This window comes from Phyllostomus discolor, chromosome 4 (genome assembly GCF_004126475.2).
Source record: "Phyllostomus discolor isolate MPI-MPIP mPhyDis1 chromosome 4, mPhyDis1.pri.v3, whole genome shotgun sequence".
In the NCBI taxonomy this organism is placed as follows: domain Eukaryota; kingdom Metazoa; phylum Chordata; class Mammalia; order Chiroptera; family Phyllostomidae; genus Phyllostomus; species Phyllostomus discolor.
The window spans coordinates 52840422-52860766 of NC_040906.2; the positions used below are offsets into that span (position 1 = coordinate 52840422).

Sequence of the window (20345 nt, forward strand, 5' to 3'; positions counted from 1 at the left end):
GACAATACTCAACCGAGCCACACCTGTCAGAGTTAAATATCACTATTTTCTTGACACTGCTTTAAATATCACTGTTCTTGTGAAAAACACCTTTGAATCCTTAATGAAATAAAATGATTAGAACTTCTATTTTTACCCAAGTGCTTTCAACACTATAAATACAGAGAGCAATGATTCAGTGCTAACAAAAGTCACCCACCAACAATTATTTATTGAGCACCTACTGAGGACCAGGTAGTCTATTAAGCTCTAAAAATCAATCCAGGATCATATAGTTTCTTTGCCCACTAAGATTAAGATCCAAGAAGAAAATGTATGTTAGGGACTATAACAAGAAAAGTACAGAAAGTCACCAGAACAAATAAAATTAGTCTACAATTCAGGAAAAGTCTCTCCTGAGGAAGTGATATTTAAACTGAGATTCACACAATAAAGCAGGAATTAGGACTAGCCAAATAAACTACAGATAAGGGAGGAAATGGTGTTCGAGGTAGGCAAAGCTGTATTTAAAAAAAAAAAAAAACAAAAGATAAAATCACTGAGACAAAGAATGCAAAGAATCAGTGGCACAAATGAGGGTAGAGAGCTTTATAAACTAGCTTCAGGAGGCTGGAGTTCATGTAAAGAGAACGGTGAGCCACTGGAGGGCGCTGGGGTGGTAAGAAGGAGTCCTGATCAGACAGATGTGCAGAGTGGACAGTGACTAAAGCAGAGTGGTGATGACTAGGGACAGAGCCCCACAGGTAATGGCTTGAACTATGGTGGTGGCATGAAGATGCAGAGATAAAGAGAAGCAGCTATTTTAAGCTGTTTAGAAATTGTAAAAGACAGACTTAGTGATGTTCATTATATCTACAAGGAGCAACAAGAAGTCAAAAATAACTCCTAGGATTTTGACATGAGCAGCTGTGTAGATGGTTAGACGATGGCACCAACACACAGACTTGTGTACTCATAAACACCCACACACACGCACACACAGGATGACAGAACAGCAGCAGCCTTGATAGAGAGATAATGGGGTTTTAGTGTGGAAACTGTGTTTGAGGTGCTTGAAGACATACAAAAAATATAGTCTAATAAACAGTTGATATGCAGAACAGCTTAATCTAGGGTTTCTAGCAACTACAGACATTCCTATTGTTATGCAACACATAGTTTTAAGTTCCATTTTACAGACTTTTACAAGGCAAATTGTAAAATTTCAGGAATATGAAAAGTTCTGAGTTACACCTGGAATCACGGAGTGGTTAGGTATAGAAATGAATACAACAAAGTAAAAATGTAATGTAGGAATCACGTACTACCAGAGGATTTTTTCCTTTTAATCTTCAATCATTGCTAAATAGTGGTCACTGAATTCTCACTGTGTCAGCTCCTGTATTTACTAAAAGTGTAGACAAAACATTCAGATATCATCTAGAGATAATTTATATAAAAACTACATAGAGATTAAAAAAACAAAAAAGAAAGTACAGAGATCCTGTTTTAATATCTGTGGCTAGTTATATTTAATATATCTAAAGCTCATTCCAATACTATGCATGTAAAAAGGGGAGAGACTTATGGTACTTTTAGAAAATCAGTAAATATGTACCATGAATTGCTATGCTACTTTTAAAAGAGGAAAAAACACCATAGAAGCTAAAGATAATTTTAGACCTTGGCTTAGAAATAATATAATTTACTGTTAGAAAAAATACATTTGTATTTAAAGATCTTAGAAAAGCTACCTATAGCTATTTAGCTTCTGGAAAATTCAACTGTGTAAGAATTTCCAGGATGAACCTATTTCCAGCATTAGAAGGGAGGTATATATAAAAAGCAAATAAGACCATGCAGTATGATTTCACAAAATAGGGGAAAGGTGAGAAGAGCAGAGACACCAGGACCAAGTGCCAAGAAACACCAACATCGACATGACAAACAGAAAAAAGTATTGGTTCACAAAAAGACCGGAAAATCAACAGCATAAAATCCTGTTGAAAATCAAATAAGATCCAAAGGATAGCCACTGGCTTCCTCATCATGTAGGCCATAGAAAGGGTGGCCATATAACTTATTGTATGAACTGAGACTCTTTTGGAAGTAGAGGAGATTGTAGTAACAACCATGTCAGAAAGGGTGGCCATATAACTTATTACATGAACTGAGACTGTTTTGGAAGTAGAAGAGATAGTAGTAACAACCATGCCAGAACAACAGACATCACTTGGAACTATTCTGGGAACCCATGAAATGTGGCCACTGGAGTCATAGACAATTTGGAAAGAATGACAGAATGATGGAAGCAGACACTACAGTGAGGTGGGTTAATGAGTGATTAGAGGTATAAAAACTCTCTCTGGAAGAAGTATAAAAACTCTATATGGAAAAAATGGGAGGAAGACTCATATACATCTTCTTCCAAAATATTCTTCCTTGAAGACCAGATACAAACCACATATAATAAGCACAGCTGAATCATTTAGTCAAGAAAATGGACTCCCACCCTGACTGGTGTGGCTCAGCAGGTTGGGTGTCACTCCCTGGACCAAAAGGTTGCCAGTTCAATTCCTGTCAGGGCACATGTCTGGGTTGTGGGCCAGGTCCCCAGCTGGGGGTATGTGAGAGGCAACCAATTGATGTTTATCTCACACATCAATGTTTCTCTCCCTATCTTTCTCCTCTCCTTTACCTCTCTCTAAAAATGTAATAAAATAAACTCAAATTAAAAAAAAAGAAAAAGAAAAGACCCCTGACTGGTGTGGCTCAGTGGATTGAGCGCTGGAATGCAAAGCAAAGGGTAGCCGGTTCGATTTCCAGTCAGGACACATGCCAGGGTTGTAGGCCAGGCCCCCAGTAGGGGGCGCAAGAGAGGCAACCACACATTGATGTTCCTCTACTTCTCTTTCTCCCTCCCTTCCCCTCTCTCTAAAGATAAACAAAATCTTTTTAAAAGAAAAAAAATAGACCCCCACAGCTAAACCACTTAGTCAAGAAAACTCCAGATTCTTTTAAAGAAAACAGATATTTCTAAATTTAAAATTTTTTCTAGTTTATAAATTTAAAATACTATTTTGAAAAAAAAAGAAAGAAAAAAGAACAATATATCTCTAAATCTCTAAGAAAGAAAAAGTCAACTCACATGAAAACAGAAAAACTATAATACAAAGCAACTTTTAACTTCTCCTTTAAAAAAGTAAAGAGATATACAGCTTACTGTAAGTAATGTATTATGCTCCCACTATACCTACAATGTAAAGACAGATTCGCATAGTGGGCGAAAGTATAAGTTTTGAAGTCAGACACTCGAGCCTTACCACTTTACAGCTGTAAACAATAAATCATTGACTTCAACTCCCTAAGCCATAATTGCCTCACCTATAAAATGGAGAAAAGAGTATGGCATATAGTAAGTGCTCAGAAGATGGTAGCTGTCATATATTAGCTAGCTATTATTAACATAAGGCATTGTGCCCTGCACTGACCATATATCAATTTTCAGGTTATGGAATCACATCTAAAAACAGACAATCAGTATAAAAAGAAACCTGGAGCTGGTTTACAGAAGGAGGCAGCAGTGGAACAAAGCAATTCTCAACTATAGAAAATAAAAAGGTCCTAAGATTTAATTTGAAGTACTGTTTGTTGTTTTTGAAATTTAACTCCAGGTGCCAAAAAGAGAAGACACAGTGCTATCAATGTTGGCCTGACTGTTCACAGTGAAGAACACAGATTCTGACATCAGGAGACATAAAGTCCTTCTTGGCTCTGTCATTTGTTAGCTATATGGCAAATGACTTAACTTTCCTAACCTTCAATTTACTCATCTTTAAAGTGGGGGTAGTAATAATGTCAATCCCAGGGAGTTGTTCAGAAACTTAATTAAAACACCATATAAATAGTATTAACACAGTGCATATTATATAGCAAATACTCAAATAATATAAATTATTACACAGAGGTAAAGTTAAGGTGAAAGACCACAGAGAAATGAGAATGTGATAAGGTTCTAGAAATATATGGCATTTTGAGGAGTATTAACCATATAGTGGCACAAAGAAGAAAATCCAAGATCTCACTATGGGAGCACAGAAAAAGCAAGATTTATTTCAACTTTTAAGTTAGAAAAGCATAGGCATATAACAGTGTCTCAGGCTGATAGTAACAAATTTATGATTAAAAATAGAAACATCTAATAAACAAATGTTTAAATAAATTATAGTAAAGCCATATAATATTAGTACTTGCAATCATTAAAACACATCTTCTTGGCATGCACACTATGGCAACACATTTTTAAGTATGTATGTATATATATAAAATTTACTATCACATGAAATGACAGAAAATATCCCAAAATGTTATTTGTGAATAACAAAACTATAGGTGATTTTAAACTTTTTCTTTAAATTTTACTGAAAATTTTCCAAAAATTTCTTTAACAAATTGTATTGTACTATAATATTTTTAAAACTATTTTTAAACATATAAGGAATTTTTAAGACTAGGTATACATAGTATACTAATAATGAAACCAGTGAAAATAATTCTGAGTTTACCTTGTAGTTCACTTTTAATAAGGCAACTTTCCATCATGTATAATAGCACAGTGACCATAATATCCAGCAGCTGACATTCTTCTGTTACCTGTCTGGCCAGCTCCTCATTGCTGAACAACTGAACACTGATGTGCACGATTCTGTTAGACATTGTGTCTGATTCGTGACTTTTCTTCAGTGTTTTCATAATGAAAGCATAATGCTGAACGAAAGTTTTTGTAAAAGCAACCTGTAAATTTTTTAAATAGAAAAAATACATAGTAGTTTAATTTTTATAACATTTTCCAACATATTCTATTAGCATTTTAAACCATTATTAGTTTGTGATGATGTCCAAGGTAACTGAAAAAATAATTTCAATGATGATGGTAGTCTTAATTCACATTTCCCCATTTTTTTTGTAACATTAGCAAAATACTTTGATGATTAAAAAAATTTTAATAGGCATTTTAATTTATTAAAATTTTAAAGCAATTATAAATACCATGATTTAAAATACAAATTTCACTATGCTCATAAATCAATCAATTTATAGTCAAAGTATATGTCTTTGTTCTGTGCTACCTACTTTAACAAAATCTAAAGTCTCAGCTAAAAACTATCACAGATTTCACATACTTAACAAGTCAATGTGATTACTCTAAAGAAATAACATTATCCTATTTCACCTGAAAGCTGATCATTAATCTGATTAAATACTCCTTCTGTGTAACATGTACATTTCCTCTGTTGTTTTCTAAAGCAGGTATAAAGACACAAAACAATGTCATTATTAAAGTGTCATGCCTACAGAGGCCTTATTACCTAATCCATAAAAGAACTACAGCATGATTCGTTTTTTTCATACCCTATGCTGTAAACCTTTGCCATACCACCTGGGGGCCACAGGTGGCTCCACACACTCTGGGAACTGGAGACTTCACCTACCTGAATTTATTTGTACATGAGTCAGTCAGTACCTGTTCTGTATTTAAGTTCATGGCCAGCGGCTACTAATCCCATGTTTTCCCATCCAAACCCCACAGGCTAAATTCAGTTGCCCCCATTACACATTCTCATAGTCCTTGTACCTCTCCTTCAAAGAATTTACTACAATTTGTAACAACCTATTTATTCGTGCAATTGGGTTTATGTTTGTCCCCCAGCACTCCCTTTGGATTAAGTTCCATGCAGAAAGGCAACCCTTAGGAATTGTGCTTCATTGTGGCACTTTGCCGCAGATCTCTAATGCAGTGCTTTTTCTGCAGACCCTGCACACTTTCGTATGTTTATCAGTCCTCAGAGCTGCAACACAGTAAGTCACAGCTGAGAAATATATTAAAAAGATTTAGTAAAGAAAAGGCAAAGAAAGGAAGATGGAAAAAAACATAAATACCTTATACTCTTGATCAGGAAGCATATTGAGTAAAAAAGTTACCATCTTCTGGGGGAATTCATACTTTATAGTCCAAAACAGTAGTTCTTCTAGGAAACTTTTATGTTTTAAAACATCCATTATGGATTGATCTGCATAAGAAAAAATTTATTATCTAAGATTTAAGTTCCTCATCTTATTTAAGGCCTTACTATAAATAATAAACCATGAAACTCAAAACACCTAAATGTATTTAAACATTAAAGGTATCTTTTCAATAATTCAGAGATAATACTAACAATATCAAGCTACTTTTCTATAGTCTCCACAGTATATAAACCACACGATACTTAATCCTTATATTTTAAAACAAAGCAGTTACTTAAAAAATAAGTAATTATTTTTCCTTAAACATGAGCCATTTACCTAAAATTCCTAAGATCAAAATAATTATTTTACAAGAACAATATTCATGATACCTAATTTAAAATAGTAATTATTTTAAGCTAAAAATATACTATTAAGGACATAAAGTCCAAAGTTATCTAAATTTTTTAATTCTTAATATTTATAAAAGGTGGTATCTTTATAAATAATTTATCTATTTCTTCAAAATTATCCTTCATAATAAAATACTAACTTCATTACAGAAAATAAGTATTAATGCATTGCTTACTGTAGTATACAGAAGCATTTACTGTTTTCTAGTAGAAATATACCAGGAAAAATATAGAGTGTTAAACACTGGACACAAGATGCCCTCTTCATGCATACAGTGCCCATTTTTAATATAAGTATTCAGAGAGAAAATTATCTACTGGAAAGCCTATATCTAAAGCCAAGTGCCACTCCTTGAAGGCGTGGCTATCTCTTGCTAATGTCTAAATCCTTGCCATACTCAGTCAACAGAAAGGTCTCAACATTTATATGATGAACTAAATTTTTTATATTTTAGCTTCTCTTTCTCTCACTTTCTCTAATTTTTCCCTAAAAAGTGAACTAGAAATTTTCTTTTAAGATTTTATTTATTTATTTTTACACAGAACAGAAGGGAGAGAGGGAGAGAAACATCACTGTGTGTTGCCTGTCACGCACCCCCTACTGGGGACCTGGCCCACAACCCAACATGTGCCTTGACCAGGAATCAAACCGGCAACTCTTTGGTTCACAGGCCAGTGCTCAATTCACTGAGTCACACCAGCCAGGGCTGAACTAGAAAATTCTGAGTACTAATCTCTGTTAGAGTTAATGATCTTGGGCTACTGCTCTGCATCATTAGCGCTATATAAGGACATCAAAAGGATACACCAAGCATCAACTGTGAATGGACCAGTTAAGTGATGGTGCTTAAACAGGAACTAGAGCCAGATGAGAGATTTGAAAAAAACAGTATCACGTGCACTAAAATATGCAGGCACAACCACAACTACCATTACAATTCAAGTTGTCTTACAGGATAACCTTGTAGAGTTTTTTCAATTAACCCAACCCAATTTCACAGTTGTTCTGTTACTGAGTAATGTGTTCATACCACATCTCCCTCAGGTAGAGTCCAAAAAAGTAACAATAAACTCAGTACATCATCACTCTCTGACTCTTTCTATAAAACATTCTGAGTTAATAAGACTTGATTCAGTTATTAGACATAACTTGAACCCAATTTTCCATCAGCAATTAATAATCCATTATTATTTCAGAATAATAAAATTTATTAATCTCAGAACACATATGATTCTAACTACAGCAAGGCAAAAGTATCTACTGATCCCCTACCCAGCTCCCTTTCAATGGTGCCTTCAGTATAAGCAATATGTAATAGGGGTAAAAATATAAATACATTTACATTATGCATCCCTTTATTAGAAACTAAATAATTATTTCCAAATCTCAGAATTTTTTACCTGTAAAACAGAAATCTATTCCTCCTGAAATACATTATTCCCAGGATATAGCAATGATTTAAAAACACAAAAAGACCAGTCTTGCAAGAATAAGGTAAAATATATCAAAGACACACATTAACAGATTCTAAACCAAAAAGTAATAAAACTAGGACCCAAGTGAATCATGTGGCAGAAATGTAAAGATTATAATTAAAAATTAGAACATAAGCCACAGCACATTGCTGAAGCCAATTAATTCTCACAATTCACTTGGCACTAACATGAATGAAAATTTAACAGACTAAAATAGATAGACAGATAGATAAATAAAATCCTCGAAGATGCTTCTTAGCACATGACAAAGCTGAACAAAACCAGTAGCATTAATCTTAGGAATTTATAGTTATGATTCTGCAAGATCACATTGAATGAAAATGAAGCCAATGAAATCTACCATAATATTCTACTATCAAGCATTAGAAGGAAACACATATTAACTCTGTTTTAAACAAATATAACAATTTAAAAGCACCAGAAAAGCTGTGGCTCCTACTAAAATGCAAATAGCTACAGTTATGTATAATTCAACTTCTTTCATCTTCAGACCTCCCAAAAACAGCCTCCCACAATAGTCTTCATTATGTTCTTAAAATAGGTGATGTCAAATTTCCCCGAGATATTTAAAGCACAAGTTATGTGCTTTTTATGTGTTATGTTATGGAAATGTGGTTAGAAATGCTTCCATTAGTATGTATGACTATTTACCTTTAAAATTTTGATTAATTGTCATGATCTGTACAATGACTAAACTACCTAAAGTCAAATTTTAGAGAGAAATTATTGAAGACTCAGTATGTGCTATAAATGCATGAGTAAGGTAAAGGTTTTATTAGGACAGCAAGCCCTGACTCTGCAACTCACTACCTCAACAATGCTGGCCATGTTAGCAACTGCCCTCTAGGCCTCAATTTCTTTATCCTTGAAATGTAGGGGTTTTTTAAAACATTTTATTTACTTTATTTTTAGAAAGAGTGGAAGGGAGGGAAAGAGGGAAAGAAACATAAATGTGTGGTTGCCTCTCATGTGGCCCCACTGGGGACCTGGTCTGCAACCCAGGCATGAGCCCTGACTAGGGATTGAACTGGTGACCCTTTGGTTTGCAGCCCATGCTCAATCCACTGAGCTACACCAGCCAGGCTGAAATTTAGGTTTTGAGAATAGGCAGTAATGTGTTTAGCACAGTGCCTCACCTCTTGCTTATCATTATCTATCTTCTCTTCAGCTCACTTTCAATCTGTTGAACCAAATTCTTACATAAACTAAACCACTCCCTTCAGATATATTCAAAAGCAATAATCATTTCTTTAAAACACCAGGGGTTCTACTAGCAAAAACTATTTCTTCCATATTCATACATAAACTAAAAATAGTAACTGATCATCTACTTCCTACCATAGAGAAAGAGAAGACAAATTCAATCCAAAAGTGAAAAAATTTCAGGATAAAAGAAAAACTTCAACTTTAAGTCTGCATGAAAAATACCTTCAATCAGAATTTCTTCAGGTTAAAGGAAAACAATGTCCTCCTACACCAATAAAAAGGTATTTTATCTGGGCCATACCAAACCTTAAACTCAAGTACGTACCTAATAATCTGCTCTAGCCAGAAGTGTCTCAAGGGCTCTGGTAAAAACATGAACTCAAGCACGTCAAAGGGCCAGGTAGCCACATGGGTTTCTAATTTTCTTCAGGCATCACAGACTCTCTGCTGAGCCAGGAAAAAGGGGAGCAGGTGTGTATGTGTGCATCCTGGCCTGCAGACCAAATTTCATGCCCATTGCTAGCAGCCACAAGTTCAATGCAGCAGCCTAAGTAACCAAGAACAGACTACAAAACGAGACCTCAAAGGTCACTGCCTGCTGCTCATCCCCTTTCCAAGCAGTCCTAAATATCCGCAAGATATAACTTAACCAGCACCAAAATAAGGATTTCTTTCATCAAAATATTATTTTAAACTCTGGAGATTCTAACAGACCATATCAACCAGACAACAGACCTTGTTAAACTTCTGACCATGGCAAAAATCCAAAGTACAGGCTGGCAAACTAAAATCGGGTACTCTAGAAAAGCTTTGAGTGAGAGCCCAAAAAACACACTGGTTGAGAGCTTAGGTCCTGGGATGACTTAAGGATCTACCTCCCATGGCTTGTGATCTCCAACATGTCTCCACTTTCTAGTTCATAAAATATTAGTAATAAATTTGCTTCATATGGTTTCTTTGAGAATTAAAGGAAACAATGCATGTGAAGTGCTTAGCACTTATATCTAGCATATACCAAGGTTCAATAAATATTATTCATTATTATTATAACTAATATTATTCCCTCACTATAGGCATATCTACTTCCTCCTTTGAGTAAACATGTATTAAGTTCTCACTGAACCCTTAATATGTGTTAAGTGCTGTTCTTCCCATTCATTCTCATATTCATTCATTCACAAGCTTTTTATCATCTCTCACCATCTCTCCCTTATTTGTCCTTTTAAACTCTAGAAAATGCATATCTCAGATTATAAAAAGACATAAACCAAACTAAAACTTTATACCTGAAACACTGGATCCAAATTGAGGAATCCATGAAGACTATCATTTTTCTGGCTCAAATATGATAATGAACATTTTATTTTAAAAAATAGTAACAAAATCCCAGTAGTAGGGGTTTTAATTGTGTTTGGGATCCCCATAATCACCCCTCAACAACAGTTTCTTCATTATTTGCCAAATGTAATAACTAACTCTCTTCTTAAACACCTCTGATGTCAATATGGCTAGCCAGTTGAGTGTTCTTAGTGATGAGGCATTTTAGGAGCATTTTGTACAAGGTAAAAATAAAACATAAATACCTTTGGTGCTACTGCTTAGCTTGACCCTCTTTCTCTTACCCAGGCCTTGACTCCCATCCTGATCCTCCTGGATGAAAACAAAACTAGCATTACAAAGCTACTCATGAATTTACATATTTTACATAAATATAAATATGCTTATAAATGATTAATATAGAACATAATCATGCATACATATTATTAATCAACACATTTTACTTTTACCTATTTTATGTATATCTTTTTAATGCTGCTAATTTTGATTAAAATATATAATTAAAATCTTTAGTATTAAAATACTAGAGCCCTTAATATGTTCTTCTGATGCAAAATGCCAACATAAAAAATTTCCAACTTATAAATATAACATCAAACTAACAAAGAGCTAAAGGGAAGGAGAAGCAGATTAGCATAGGAAGGAAGGAGAAAAGGGAAAAAAGGGTCTAAAATAATGAATAACGGCTTTGGAGAGTCTAAGACAAACAAAAGCCATAACCTGTTCCTGGGGAGATCATTTGGATGCCCAGATAAACATCCTGGAGGGGTTTGAGGCAGTCTCCAGGGACAGTACACTGCACCACAACAACAGGGGTAGGAAGCTAGGGAGCTGAGACAACACAAAAGGAGGAAGAATGGGGAAGCAGCCTGCTGCTAGTGAAACCAAGGTGAGGCTAGGGGTGTGCCTCTTAGGGGAGCCCTGGGTACAGGTGCACATTTCTAATTTTCTTTAAAGTGTTGCTAAAGAGGCTCTTGCTGTTTGTAGCTGATTTCAAGATTTTTTTCCCCTCTGGCTAAAGATCACCATTCTACTCCATTTTCCCAGCTCTCCTAAACTAGGAAAGATTGCATATGAATCCAATTTCTTCCTATTTGCCAAACATATATGACCCAACTGGCATTACAAAGACATATGTGGTAGAATTTTGGCATATAGTCTGTTGTGTTAACAATGGTGTTGGTGGCATGTTAGAACTGTAATAAAAATTCCCAGACTTCTCAAGTAGAGCCCATCAAATCTTCAAAGCAGAAAAGTAGCCTCAGCTTCATGTTGCTGTTCTATCTACTGGTATAGTTTCCTGGGTCTTCAGGTTTCTGTCAAGTCCAGCATCAGTCCTCAGGGCCAGTCTGGGGCTTTCCAGAGCTACCACTTAGCTCAGTCATTCAATTTACTGAGCACTTCAATATGCCTTCCCTGTTAATCCCCAACTTTGCCAAGGACTCCTTGGCAATCTGCCCAGCAGTAGGATTGAGAGTCAAATTACATTATCATCCACCTCTACCACCCTCACCCTTGCCACTGAAGAAACTCAACCAGAATAAAATTTGGAGCCTTAGAAGATAGAAAACAGATACAAGAATGTAAAATCATGCCACATGGCCTAGGTGATTCCAAAGTTAGAGATTTTAGCTAATAACCATTTGGGAAACTCAGCCCTGAAAGAAAAGACAAATATGTTATATCCCAGGTTAGAATTACTTCATTACTATTTCATTACTTTCAAATATAAACTTCCTATGAAAAGAATAACCTTGATCAAGCAACGGTCATGGAAATACAAAGTTCTATAAATTTCCCAGCTGTATATAGTCTAACAGAAAGTAAAATTAACCAAAGAAAGGGGAAATCATTCTAAAGGAGAAGACAATGTAAGCAAAGGCACAACAGAAGTCTGTAAACATAGACCAGTAAACTAGTCTGGACACCAAAGTACATAGCAACCACAGCTAGGAAAGGAAACTGTGTCCATCTGAACTGGCGGGAAAACGGGTACTGTTGTACATTGCTGATGAGAGTATACAGCAGTACAATTTTCTTGAATGGCAAGTTGTCAATATGCATAAGTCTTTAAATTATATTTATCACTAGAACAGATATTCCAGTTCCAGGATTCTATCCTAGACAAATAATCAGATAAGTGAGTAGGAACTATATGCATAAGTATTCATCACATGTTGTTTGTAATAGCAAAAACAAACAAACAAACAAACAAAACAACTTTGGCTTCCAACAACAGGGACCAAGTAAATTATACCACACCTGTACCCTATGAAGAAAAACAACACTAGAGCTAATTGTGACCAGACAGATGTTAAAAAATTATTATAAATGAGAAAGGGATAGCATATGTAGAATAAAACAGAGTATAAAACCATTTAAGTATTCTCAATACACATAAATAAAATCTGTTAAAATATACTCCTTGTTATAGATATCCAAAACTACCATTAGTGACAAAAGCAGGTATAGAATAGCATGTACAGCATGAAACCATTAAAATATACTATGTACTGGGTTAGCAAAAATAGGTTTATAGTTGTTCACATGAAAAAATAATATAACAATGAGTAAATAATAATATAAGAATAAACTTTCACATAATCATAACTGTAAACCTACTTTTGCCTACCCTGTATAAACATCTGTTAGAATACAGATGTTTACAGAAAGTCACCTCTAAGTGATAATAATAGGTAATTTTATTATCTCTTGTTAGTATCTATTTTCTCTTTATTCAGTAATGAATATGGATTGTAGCTCTAAGTTAATATTGTTAAGTACTAGTTCTGATTTCCAATCCTAATTGCAACAATCTTCTCAAGATAATGGACTACTGTGTAATCCATTAAAAGTTCCATATTTTGAGAAAGAACAATATTTTTAATGAACAGGAATACCTCTCAGCTGTGCAGATTTTAGGCATCAAGGAAGACAAAAACAATGCAGTTATCATGACCACAATATCCCACCCTATCCCAAATCCATCAAAGGAAGTTACAGTTCTTCCCATTTATCCATAAGGAAGCAATATAGAACCCTAGGAGAAGATGGTGCCCAAGAGGTAAGACAGTAAATAAATAAAGGACAATCTCACTCCAGATGGCAACTGCACAGCTCTTAAGAGCACTTTCCAGACCTTAACTAGTCCATGGACAGAAAAGTAAAAAACAATGTCACATGTGTTTCAGGTACAAAAATATGTATATAAATACAAAACAAGATATTTTAAAAAACAGATTCAAACTCTAAGCCTCAAAAATCAACAAATGGCTTCTCAATGAAAATCATCTTTCTTTCTTTGATAGATTTACTAGACAAATGTAAAAAATATGAGCTACACAAAAAGAAGGCAGATTAAAACAATACTCAAAGAAGGTTAGTACAGAATGCACAAGGCTAAAAGGAATATTTAATACATCAGGTTGTAAATACAAAATCCAATGGAGATCTTGAGAGACTGGAGCAAAAGGATAAAACTGTAACCTGAGATTGTTTGCTTTACATCAACTCTACAAGTACAGAGAGAGCTCTAACTTGTCAGTTTTAAGTTTGAGGAGGTGGGGGGAATCCTAGACATTTCATTTGACCACTGGAGCTCATGCCAACAGTCTAACATAGCTGCTAAAAGGCCAACAAAAAGTCTTGGGCCTTAACAAAGGCACACTATGTTTATCCAAAAATGTGCCATCGCAGTATGCTGAATCAGATCACAGATTACCGAAAGGAGTGCATAGGTGAAAGGCATATGTAGAGCAAAAAAATATTAAATAACTAAAGCTAACTATTTAAAGGGTTGGCATATGGAAGTAAAAATAAAAATTATTCTAGGGGAGGAACAAGAAATGTGTGAAAATAATATTTAACACAGTATTGAGAACTTCCTGTAATGAGAGCTATCAAACAAAGGAACAAGTTGCCTCTTAAACTAGGCAAGCTTCCTACCACTGGAAGTGTTTATAGAGAGGCTGACCAATTGTCAGGAATGCTGTAAAATCAATTCCTACACTGAAAAGAAAATAATTAGATATTTCTAAGGTCTCCCCCTAAACATTTCAATGATGTCTCTACCCCACCTTAACCATTATGTAATTTATGATAACAAATTAAAAATTATAACATCCCTGGCCAGGTAGCTCAGTTGGTTAGAAGTCTGTCCCCAATACGCCAAGACTATAGGTTTCAATCCCCCATCAGGCACATATTAAGAATCAACCAATAATACAAAATAGGTGGAACAACAAATCGATGTTTCTCTCTCTCTGGCTCACTTGTTCGCTTTCCTCCCTTCCTCCCTTTTTCCTCTCTCTAAAATCAATAAATGACTTTTTTTAAAGTTAAAATTAAAACTTATATCTCCAAAGTCAGTAATTTTCTTTTATCTATTCATTTATGAAAAGCAACTCTGACTTTCCAATTTTAATAATCCCCTTTAGGTAAAGTTTTGACAAATTAGTTGTAACTGTTCATTTGGAGTCTGTCTTGAATCAAGACAAAAATATTGAGGAGCATATCTACCAATAACTTAGTTTTTTTCTAAGAAATAGCATAATTATTTCTCAAATATGTAAGAGTATTCAGGAAAAAAAACAGAAATAAACATGCAAAAAAATTTTTAAGGGTTTGCCTTTGATTATATGGCCGAAGGTAACTGTTTTCTTTTCATACTTGTTTGTATTTTTTTAATTTTTTTCCACAGTGGACATTCATATTCATATGTATATAGTTTCAAAGGGGTAGGTCATATTTTAAATGAGGACTGCTTACGACAATGGCCACAGTGAACATAATCTTTCCTTGGAAAGTTATCTTAATCTAAAGATATTTTCTCTGAGAAACTTTAATTAGACCCATGTACATACAACTCTGGAGATAATTTGCCTTTGAAATAATTTATCTGATGTTTATAATAAATCTAAATAAAAAATAATAACTGTATATTTAAATTTAAAAATTACTCGAAGTTAAAATGTATTCTTATTTTCCTTTTTAGTTCTATCCAACACAACATGTTCTACTGTTATTTCATATGAGCTACACACAAAAAAAAATAAGTAGTGTGAAGAATGTCATGTGTATAAATAGCACTGCTGAGTACATACTGTCCCTGTTATTCCAAGGGACAGTGGGGACAAATATCTGACACAACTTGTATGAATAACATGAAGTAGACTGTAATATGTATGCTCATTCAATAAAACTCTTTGCAATTGAAAGAAATATTGTTGCAGTTACAGTTTCAAATCTATTTCATTCATTTATTTAAGGAAATGGTAAATTAGATTACCTCTAGGGTCTCTTCCTATCCTAAATTCTAAGTTACAGCATATTTTTAATGTTAGAATTTCCTCTGTAATAATTAAGATGTCACTACCCTCTTCTCATCCTTTCTTTCTTTTTATACAATTTGTAAATTATAAGAATTAAAATCATGAAAAGGGTTGCTCAGTAATTCCAGGGGCTGATAGGATATGGCTATAGAAATTCCAATCTTTAAGCCTGATCCAGCTCTTCCACTAAATTTCAAATATAAATACTAAAAGCAACACACCATTGTGTCCTATGGTTGCAAAAACATGCAATATGACTATAAAAGCCTAATGAAATTTATAAATGGCATATAAAATAGGTATGGTCAGGAACATCTGTAACTGGATACCATTCTATTTACACTCTTCCCATCTATCTATCTTATCTCTAAATCTACTTCCTCCTTTATCTACTCATCCTTTATTAAATTACTGCTTGCATTTTTATCATTTTAAGTAATATATGTAAAAAACTATTTGAAAAGAATAAAGGTACAATAAGTTAAAATATTAATGACATTAGTTTTTAAGTGAGTGGGTAGAAATTCTTATATTTTTCTCTCTAAATAAATTACTCTAAAACTCAATTAACATTCTCTTATTTATGATACTTAGCCTCAAACAGAATTCTTTATATGTAGGTCACTCCACAGTATCCTAATAGAATAATGTTTTCCATTAATAAAAGCAGAATAAAATAGGATTAAAGACCCCCAAGAAGAAACTAAACAAAGAGTTACAATAATTTCATTATTCATTATTACACTCAAAAGTATATTTTGTTCCTTAAGCTGCAATAAGTGCTCATAAAATTTTAGTGCATTCCCTTCTGCTTTACAAAGGTAAAGATCAACTTTAAAATAAAAAGTCTTACAATATTGTAAGTTTTTATTCTCTTGATGGTAAAAGAGTAACTATTATACTTACAAAAAACTTTAATTTTAATTAAAACTCTACAGGAGCCATTTCTGGCTATACTGGTACTTCATCATCATGTTGTAGTTTTTCCCAACATACAAGTACCATTGAAATAGATGGAAAAATCTATAATCAATTGTTGTGTTTATTTAGCTATAATCACTAGTCATTAACGGGTAATAAAATAATCCAAGGAAATGAGTGGCAAATGTCCAACCAGTTTGTGAAAGTTTTAAAACATGTTTACAAATTATTTGACAGTCGTCCCATTGAGTGGTGGGATCTATGTCCCTTCTCACTGAATCTGGGCTCACTGCGGCAACTCACTCAAACTAATGGGACACAGTGGAAGTGACACTATGTCACTTTCAAGGCAAGCTCAGAAAATGTTCTACAGCTTCTGCTCTGGGCTGCACACCCTAGGAGAAGCCAGTTACTATGTAAGAAATCCAAGAACTTGAAATCACCAGACTGGAGAAGCCACATGTAGGCAGTCTGGTCAACAGCCAGCTGAGCTCTCTGGCAGCACCAACTGCCAGCCCTTTGCCAACTAAATCTCTATCTCGGCTGAGCCTTCAGATGACTACAGTTGTGCCAACAACTAACTGGAATCGTATGAGATAACCCAAGCAAAAGTGCCCAGCTGCCCTTCCCAAATTCCTAAGCCATAAATTGTGAGCAAAACAAAATGGTAGTTTTAAGCTAGAGTTTAGGACAAAACTACTGTATAGCAATAGTAACAAGAACAGTGGTTTATTCACTTTACAGAGAAAAACCTCTAGACCAACAGATAGGAGACCTAATCTCAATTTCCAACTCTGCAACCAACTAGAAGAAATTCACTAGCCTGAGTGAATCAGTTAGTTAATTCTATGGAATTCAGCCTCCTCCTCTGTAAGTAAGAAAGTCAGGCAAGATGGACTTTAAGGTCACTTTTAGCTCTAGCATTTTTAAGTTTTATAACCTTTAAATTGCCTCCTCCCCATTCTCATTTTTGCTTTGTTATATTATGTGACTTTCTATTCCTAACTCAAGATCTGAAATGTGTTCAGAACCAAAAAACACTTTGTAGTACATAAATCAATAAAACAAATGACTTTTTATTTATCACCTATTATGTATGACTTTTATAATCACAAAGAAATACAATCTATTAAAATTCAAAATATGCATACCCTACAACCTAGCAATTCCACAACTTAGAGAATTATATGTGCATCTGCACAAAAAAGAAATGCAAGAATTGTCTTCAATTAAAAAACTGAAAATTAATAAAACGATTGGATAAACTGCAGTTAACCACATTTCAAAATACTATACAGCAAATGGAAAGAAAAGTACTGACAGAGATGAATTTGCACAAACATTATAGAGGGAATAACAGGACAAAAAATAGTGTAATCTTTTTTTATTTACACAAACACACATTCACACACACTATATTTTTCTATAGGCACATAGTTCTTTAAACTACGTAGAAAATGGTCTGTCCAGGACATCCAAACTATTAATTGTAGTTACCTAGAGTGGGGGGGGGGGAGGGGGATGGTAGCAGGAAGGAGGGTAGAAGGGGGATTTTTATTTTATCTCAATTGTCTGGCAAAACAACTACCAAGTATTCATTTGTGCGTTATTTTCTTAATTTTTAATAACACTTTTAGAGATAAACTTAATTACTTTTAAACCATGCTTTAGTTAAGTAATTCCTCTACAAAGATAGGAGAAATATCTGTAATATAAGCCATAGAGTTCAAAAATTCAAATACTGGACCCCTTCTACATATAAATCATCAGGATAGAAAATATTTTATCAAGAACCTAATTTCTGTCTGGTCCACAATAGGTACTTTACATATTTAACACATTTAATCCTGACATCAGAATTATCATCATTTTTTCACAAGGAAATTGATGTTCAAAAGTTAAATAACATGGCATTAATTACCATTAAACATGGTAATAATGTCATATAGTGACATTATATGACAAGATTAAACTCAGGTCTCCCTAACTAAAGCTCAAGTATCTCTTAAAGAAAAACTAAAAGCAGATATCCCTCAGTCTACTTCCAACTAACAATGCTACCTCAAATTCTTAAGATTTCAAATGCCCAAATGACCCCATTTTTCTCCCAACTAGAAAGAATAATATATAAAGTATAAAGTACTCTGAATTAGACTAAAATTCTAATTCATAATTCTAGAATTATTCTAAAAACATAATCCTGATTGTAAAATATGATTTAAAGATCACAGAATCTAAATATTTTTAAATATATAAGTTAAATACATTACATGCTCTAAAAGTAAATCTTCTCAGCTACCTATCACAAAAAACAGTGTATTACGAGGATAGATGCTGACATGAAGTATTCAAATTCATCAAGAAAGTTTTACTATGATATTTGCACTAAGCCATAATCCTAATTAAGGAACAAATGATTATACATAACACAGAATTTGATGAAACAAAGAATCTAAGAGGAATGAAGAGAAGAAAGGATCTAAGAGGGACAGATTAGAAGGAAAGATAATGAACAAAAACATATTTTAAATCCTCTGATATTGGCCTAGGAATTTGTAGAAGAGATTTAAAAGCTCCTTGACCCATATACACAAAAGATCTCCTTCTAGCACCCTATCGTAAAATATGGTGTTGTTGCAATGCAATTATGCACAAAGAAAGTCTCCACTGGCAATTTAAAAGCTAATCCAGAGAGTTTAGCCAAAACAAAAACGAATGTTACTTCTCTCCTAGACATGGGAGAAGACACCTGTGTTGAAGGTCAGCTTTACACTTGTCCAGATATCAAATCCAATTCATGAAAATTAAAGTAAAATTGTTAGCAAGGCTGTTAGATGCATATAGTTAGGTGTGCCAAAATGATATGAAGGTTTTAATCAACCACATAAATACAAACATAAAATTATAGATTTTTCTAGATCATTTGAAGATATTTTAGATTATTTAATAATGGTTTAATAACATCACCAAACCATTTCATTACGTAATAGTTTTCTGAAGTTTCTACTGACGATAGATACAAGTAGAAACTCCTTTCCTATCTACCGGCTTTACCCAAGGAAGTGCACATGCACCATTCATATTCAACTAAGTATTCTCATATCTTGGCTTTTGAGAAACAATTTCCACCTCACCACAAACAGTAATGTTATAAGGGCTTATTAGAAATATTTACTATATTAATAAACACTATAAAAATTGAAATTTCAAATTGACAGTCTATTTCCTAGTGCTTTTTAAAATAATCATTGACATATTAGATATAACTTTATTATGAGATTAGAAAAGCAGTTACAGTTCATATTCTTTTAATAAATTACTCTAGACTTCACTACATTTCCTAAGACAATTTCATTGTACACATAAAGAGCAATTTGGATAAATCTGGGGATCTCTTCCAAGGAGAAATTTCTCTCTCTTTCTATCTCCCATTTCTAAGCTGTCAGAAGGGAAGTCAATTATAAACAAGTAAAACTCCAGCTGCAGTAGTCCTTGTTCTGTCACTCAGTAATTGTGTGATCGTGGCTAAGTTATTCCATTCTGAGCATCAGTGTCCCTGTCTACAAAATGAAGAATTTAGGCTGGATAATAACCATAGATCTGTACAGTTATAAAACCTTTTAAATTCTATTTTTTTTTAATTTGAATTTTAAAT

The 20345-nt window shown here is 33.9% G+C and overlaps 1 protein-coding gene and 1 long non-coding RNA gene across 7 annotated transcripts in view; one reads left to right on the plus strand and one right to left on the minus strand.

The window, feature by feature from the left end:
• UBR3 (ubiquitin protein ligase E3 component n-recognin 3) overlaps positions 1 to 20345 on the minus strand; it is a 203918-nt gene that overhangs the window by 133137 nt on the left and 50436 nt on the right. For all 6 annotated transcript variants that reach the window (XM_036023319.1, XM_036023318.1, XM_036023323.1 and 3 more), the window contains exons 6-8: positions 10685 to 10751; positions 5920 to 6050; positions 4545 to 4773 (exon numbers count right to left, since the gene is read on the minus strand). In XM_036023319.1, the coding sequence (XP_035879212.1) occupies positions 4545 to 4773; positions 5920 to 6050; positions 10685 to 10751 (427 nt within the window). The remainder of the gene's footprint in view (positions 1 to 4544; positions 4774 to 5919; positions 6051 to 10684; positions 10752 to 20345) is intronic.
• On the plus strand, positions 6728 to 20339 carry LOC118500087. Its single transcript, XR_004902618.1, has 3 exons — positions 6728 to 6740; positions 9570 to 9572; positions 19707 to 20339. It is a non-coding gene; the product is annotated as an uncharacterized LOC118500087 (long non-coding RNA).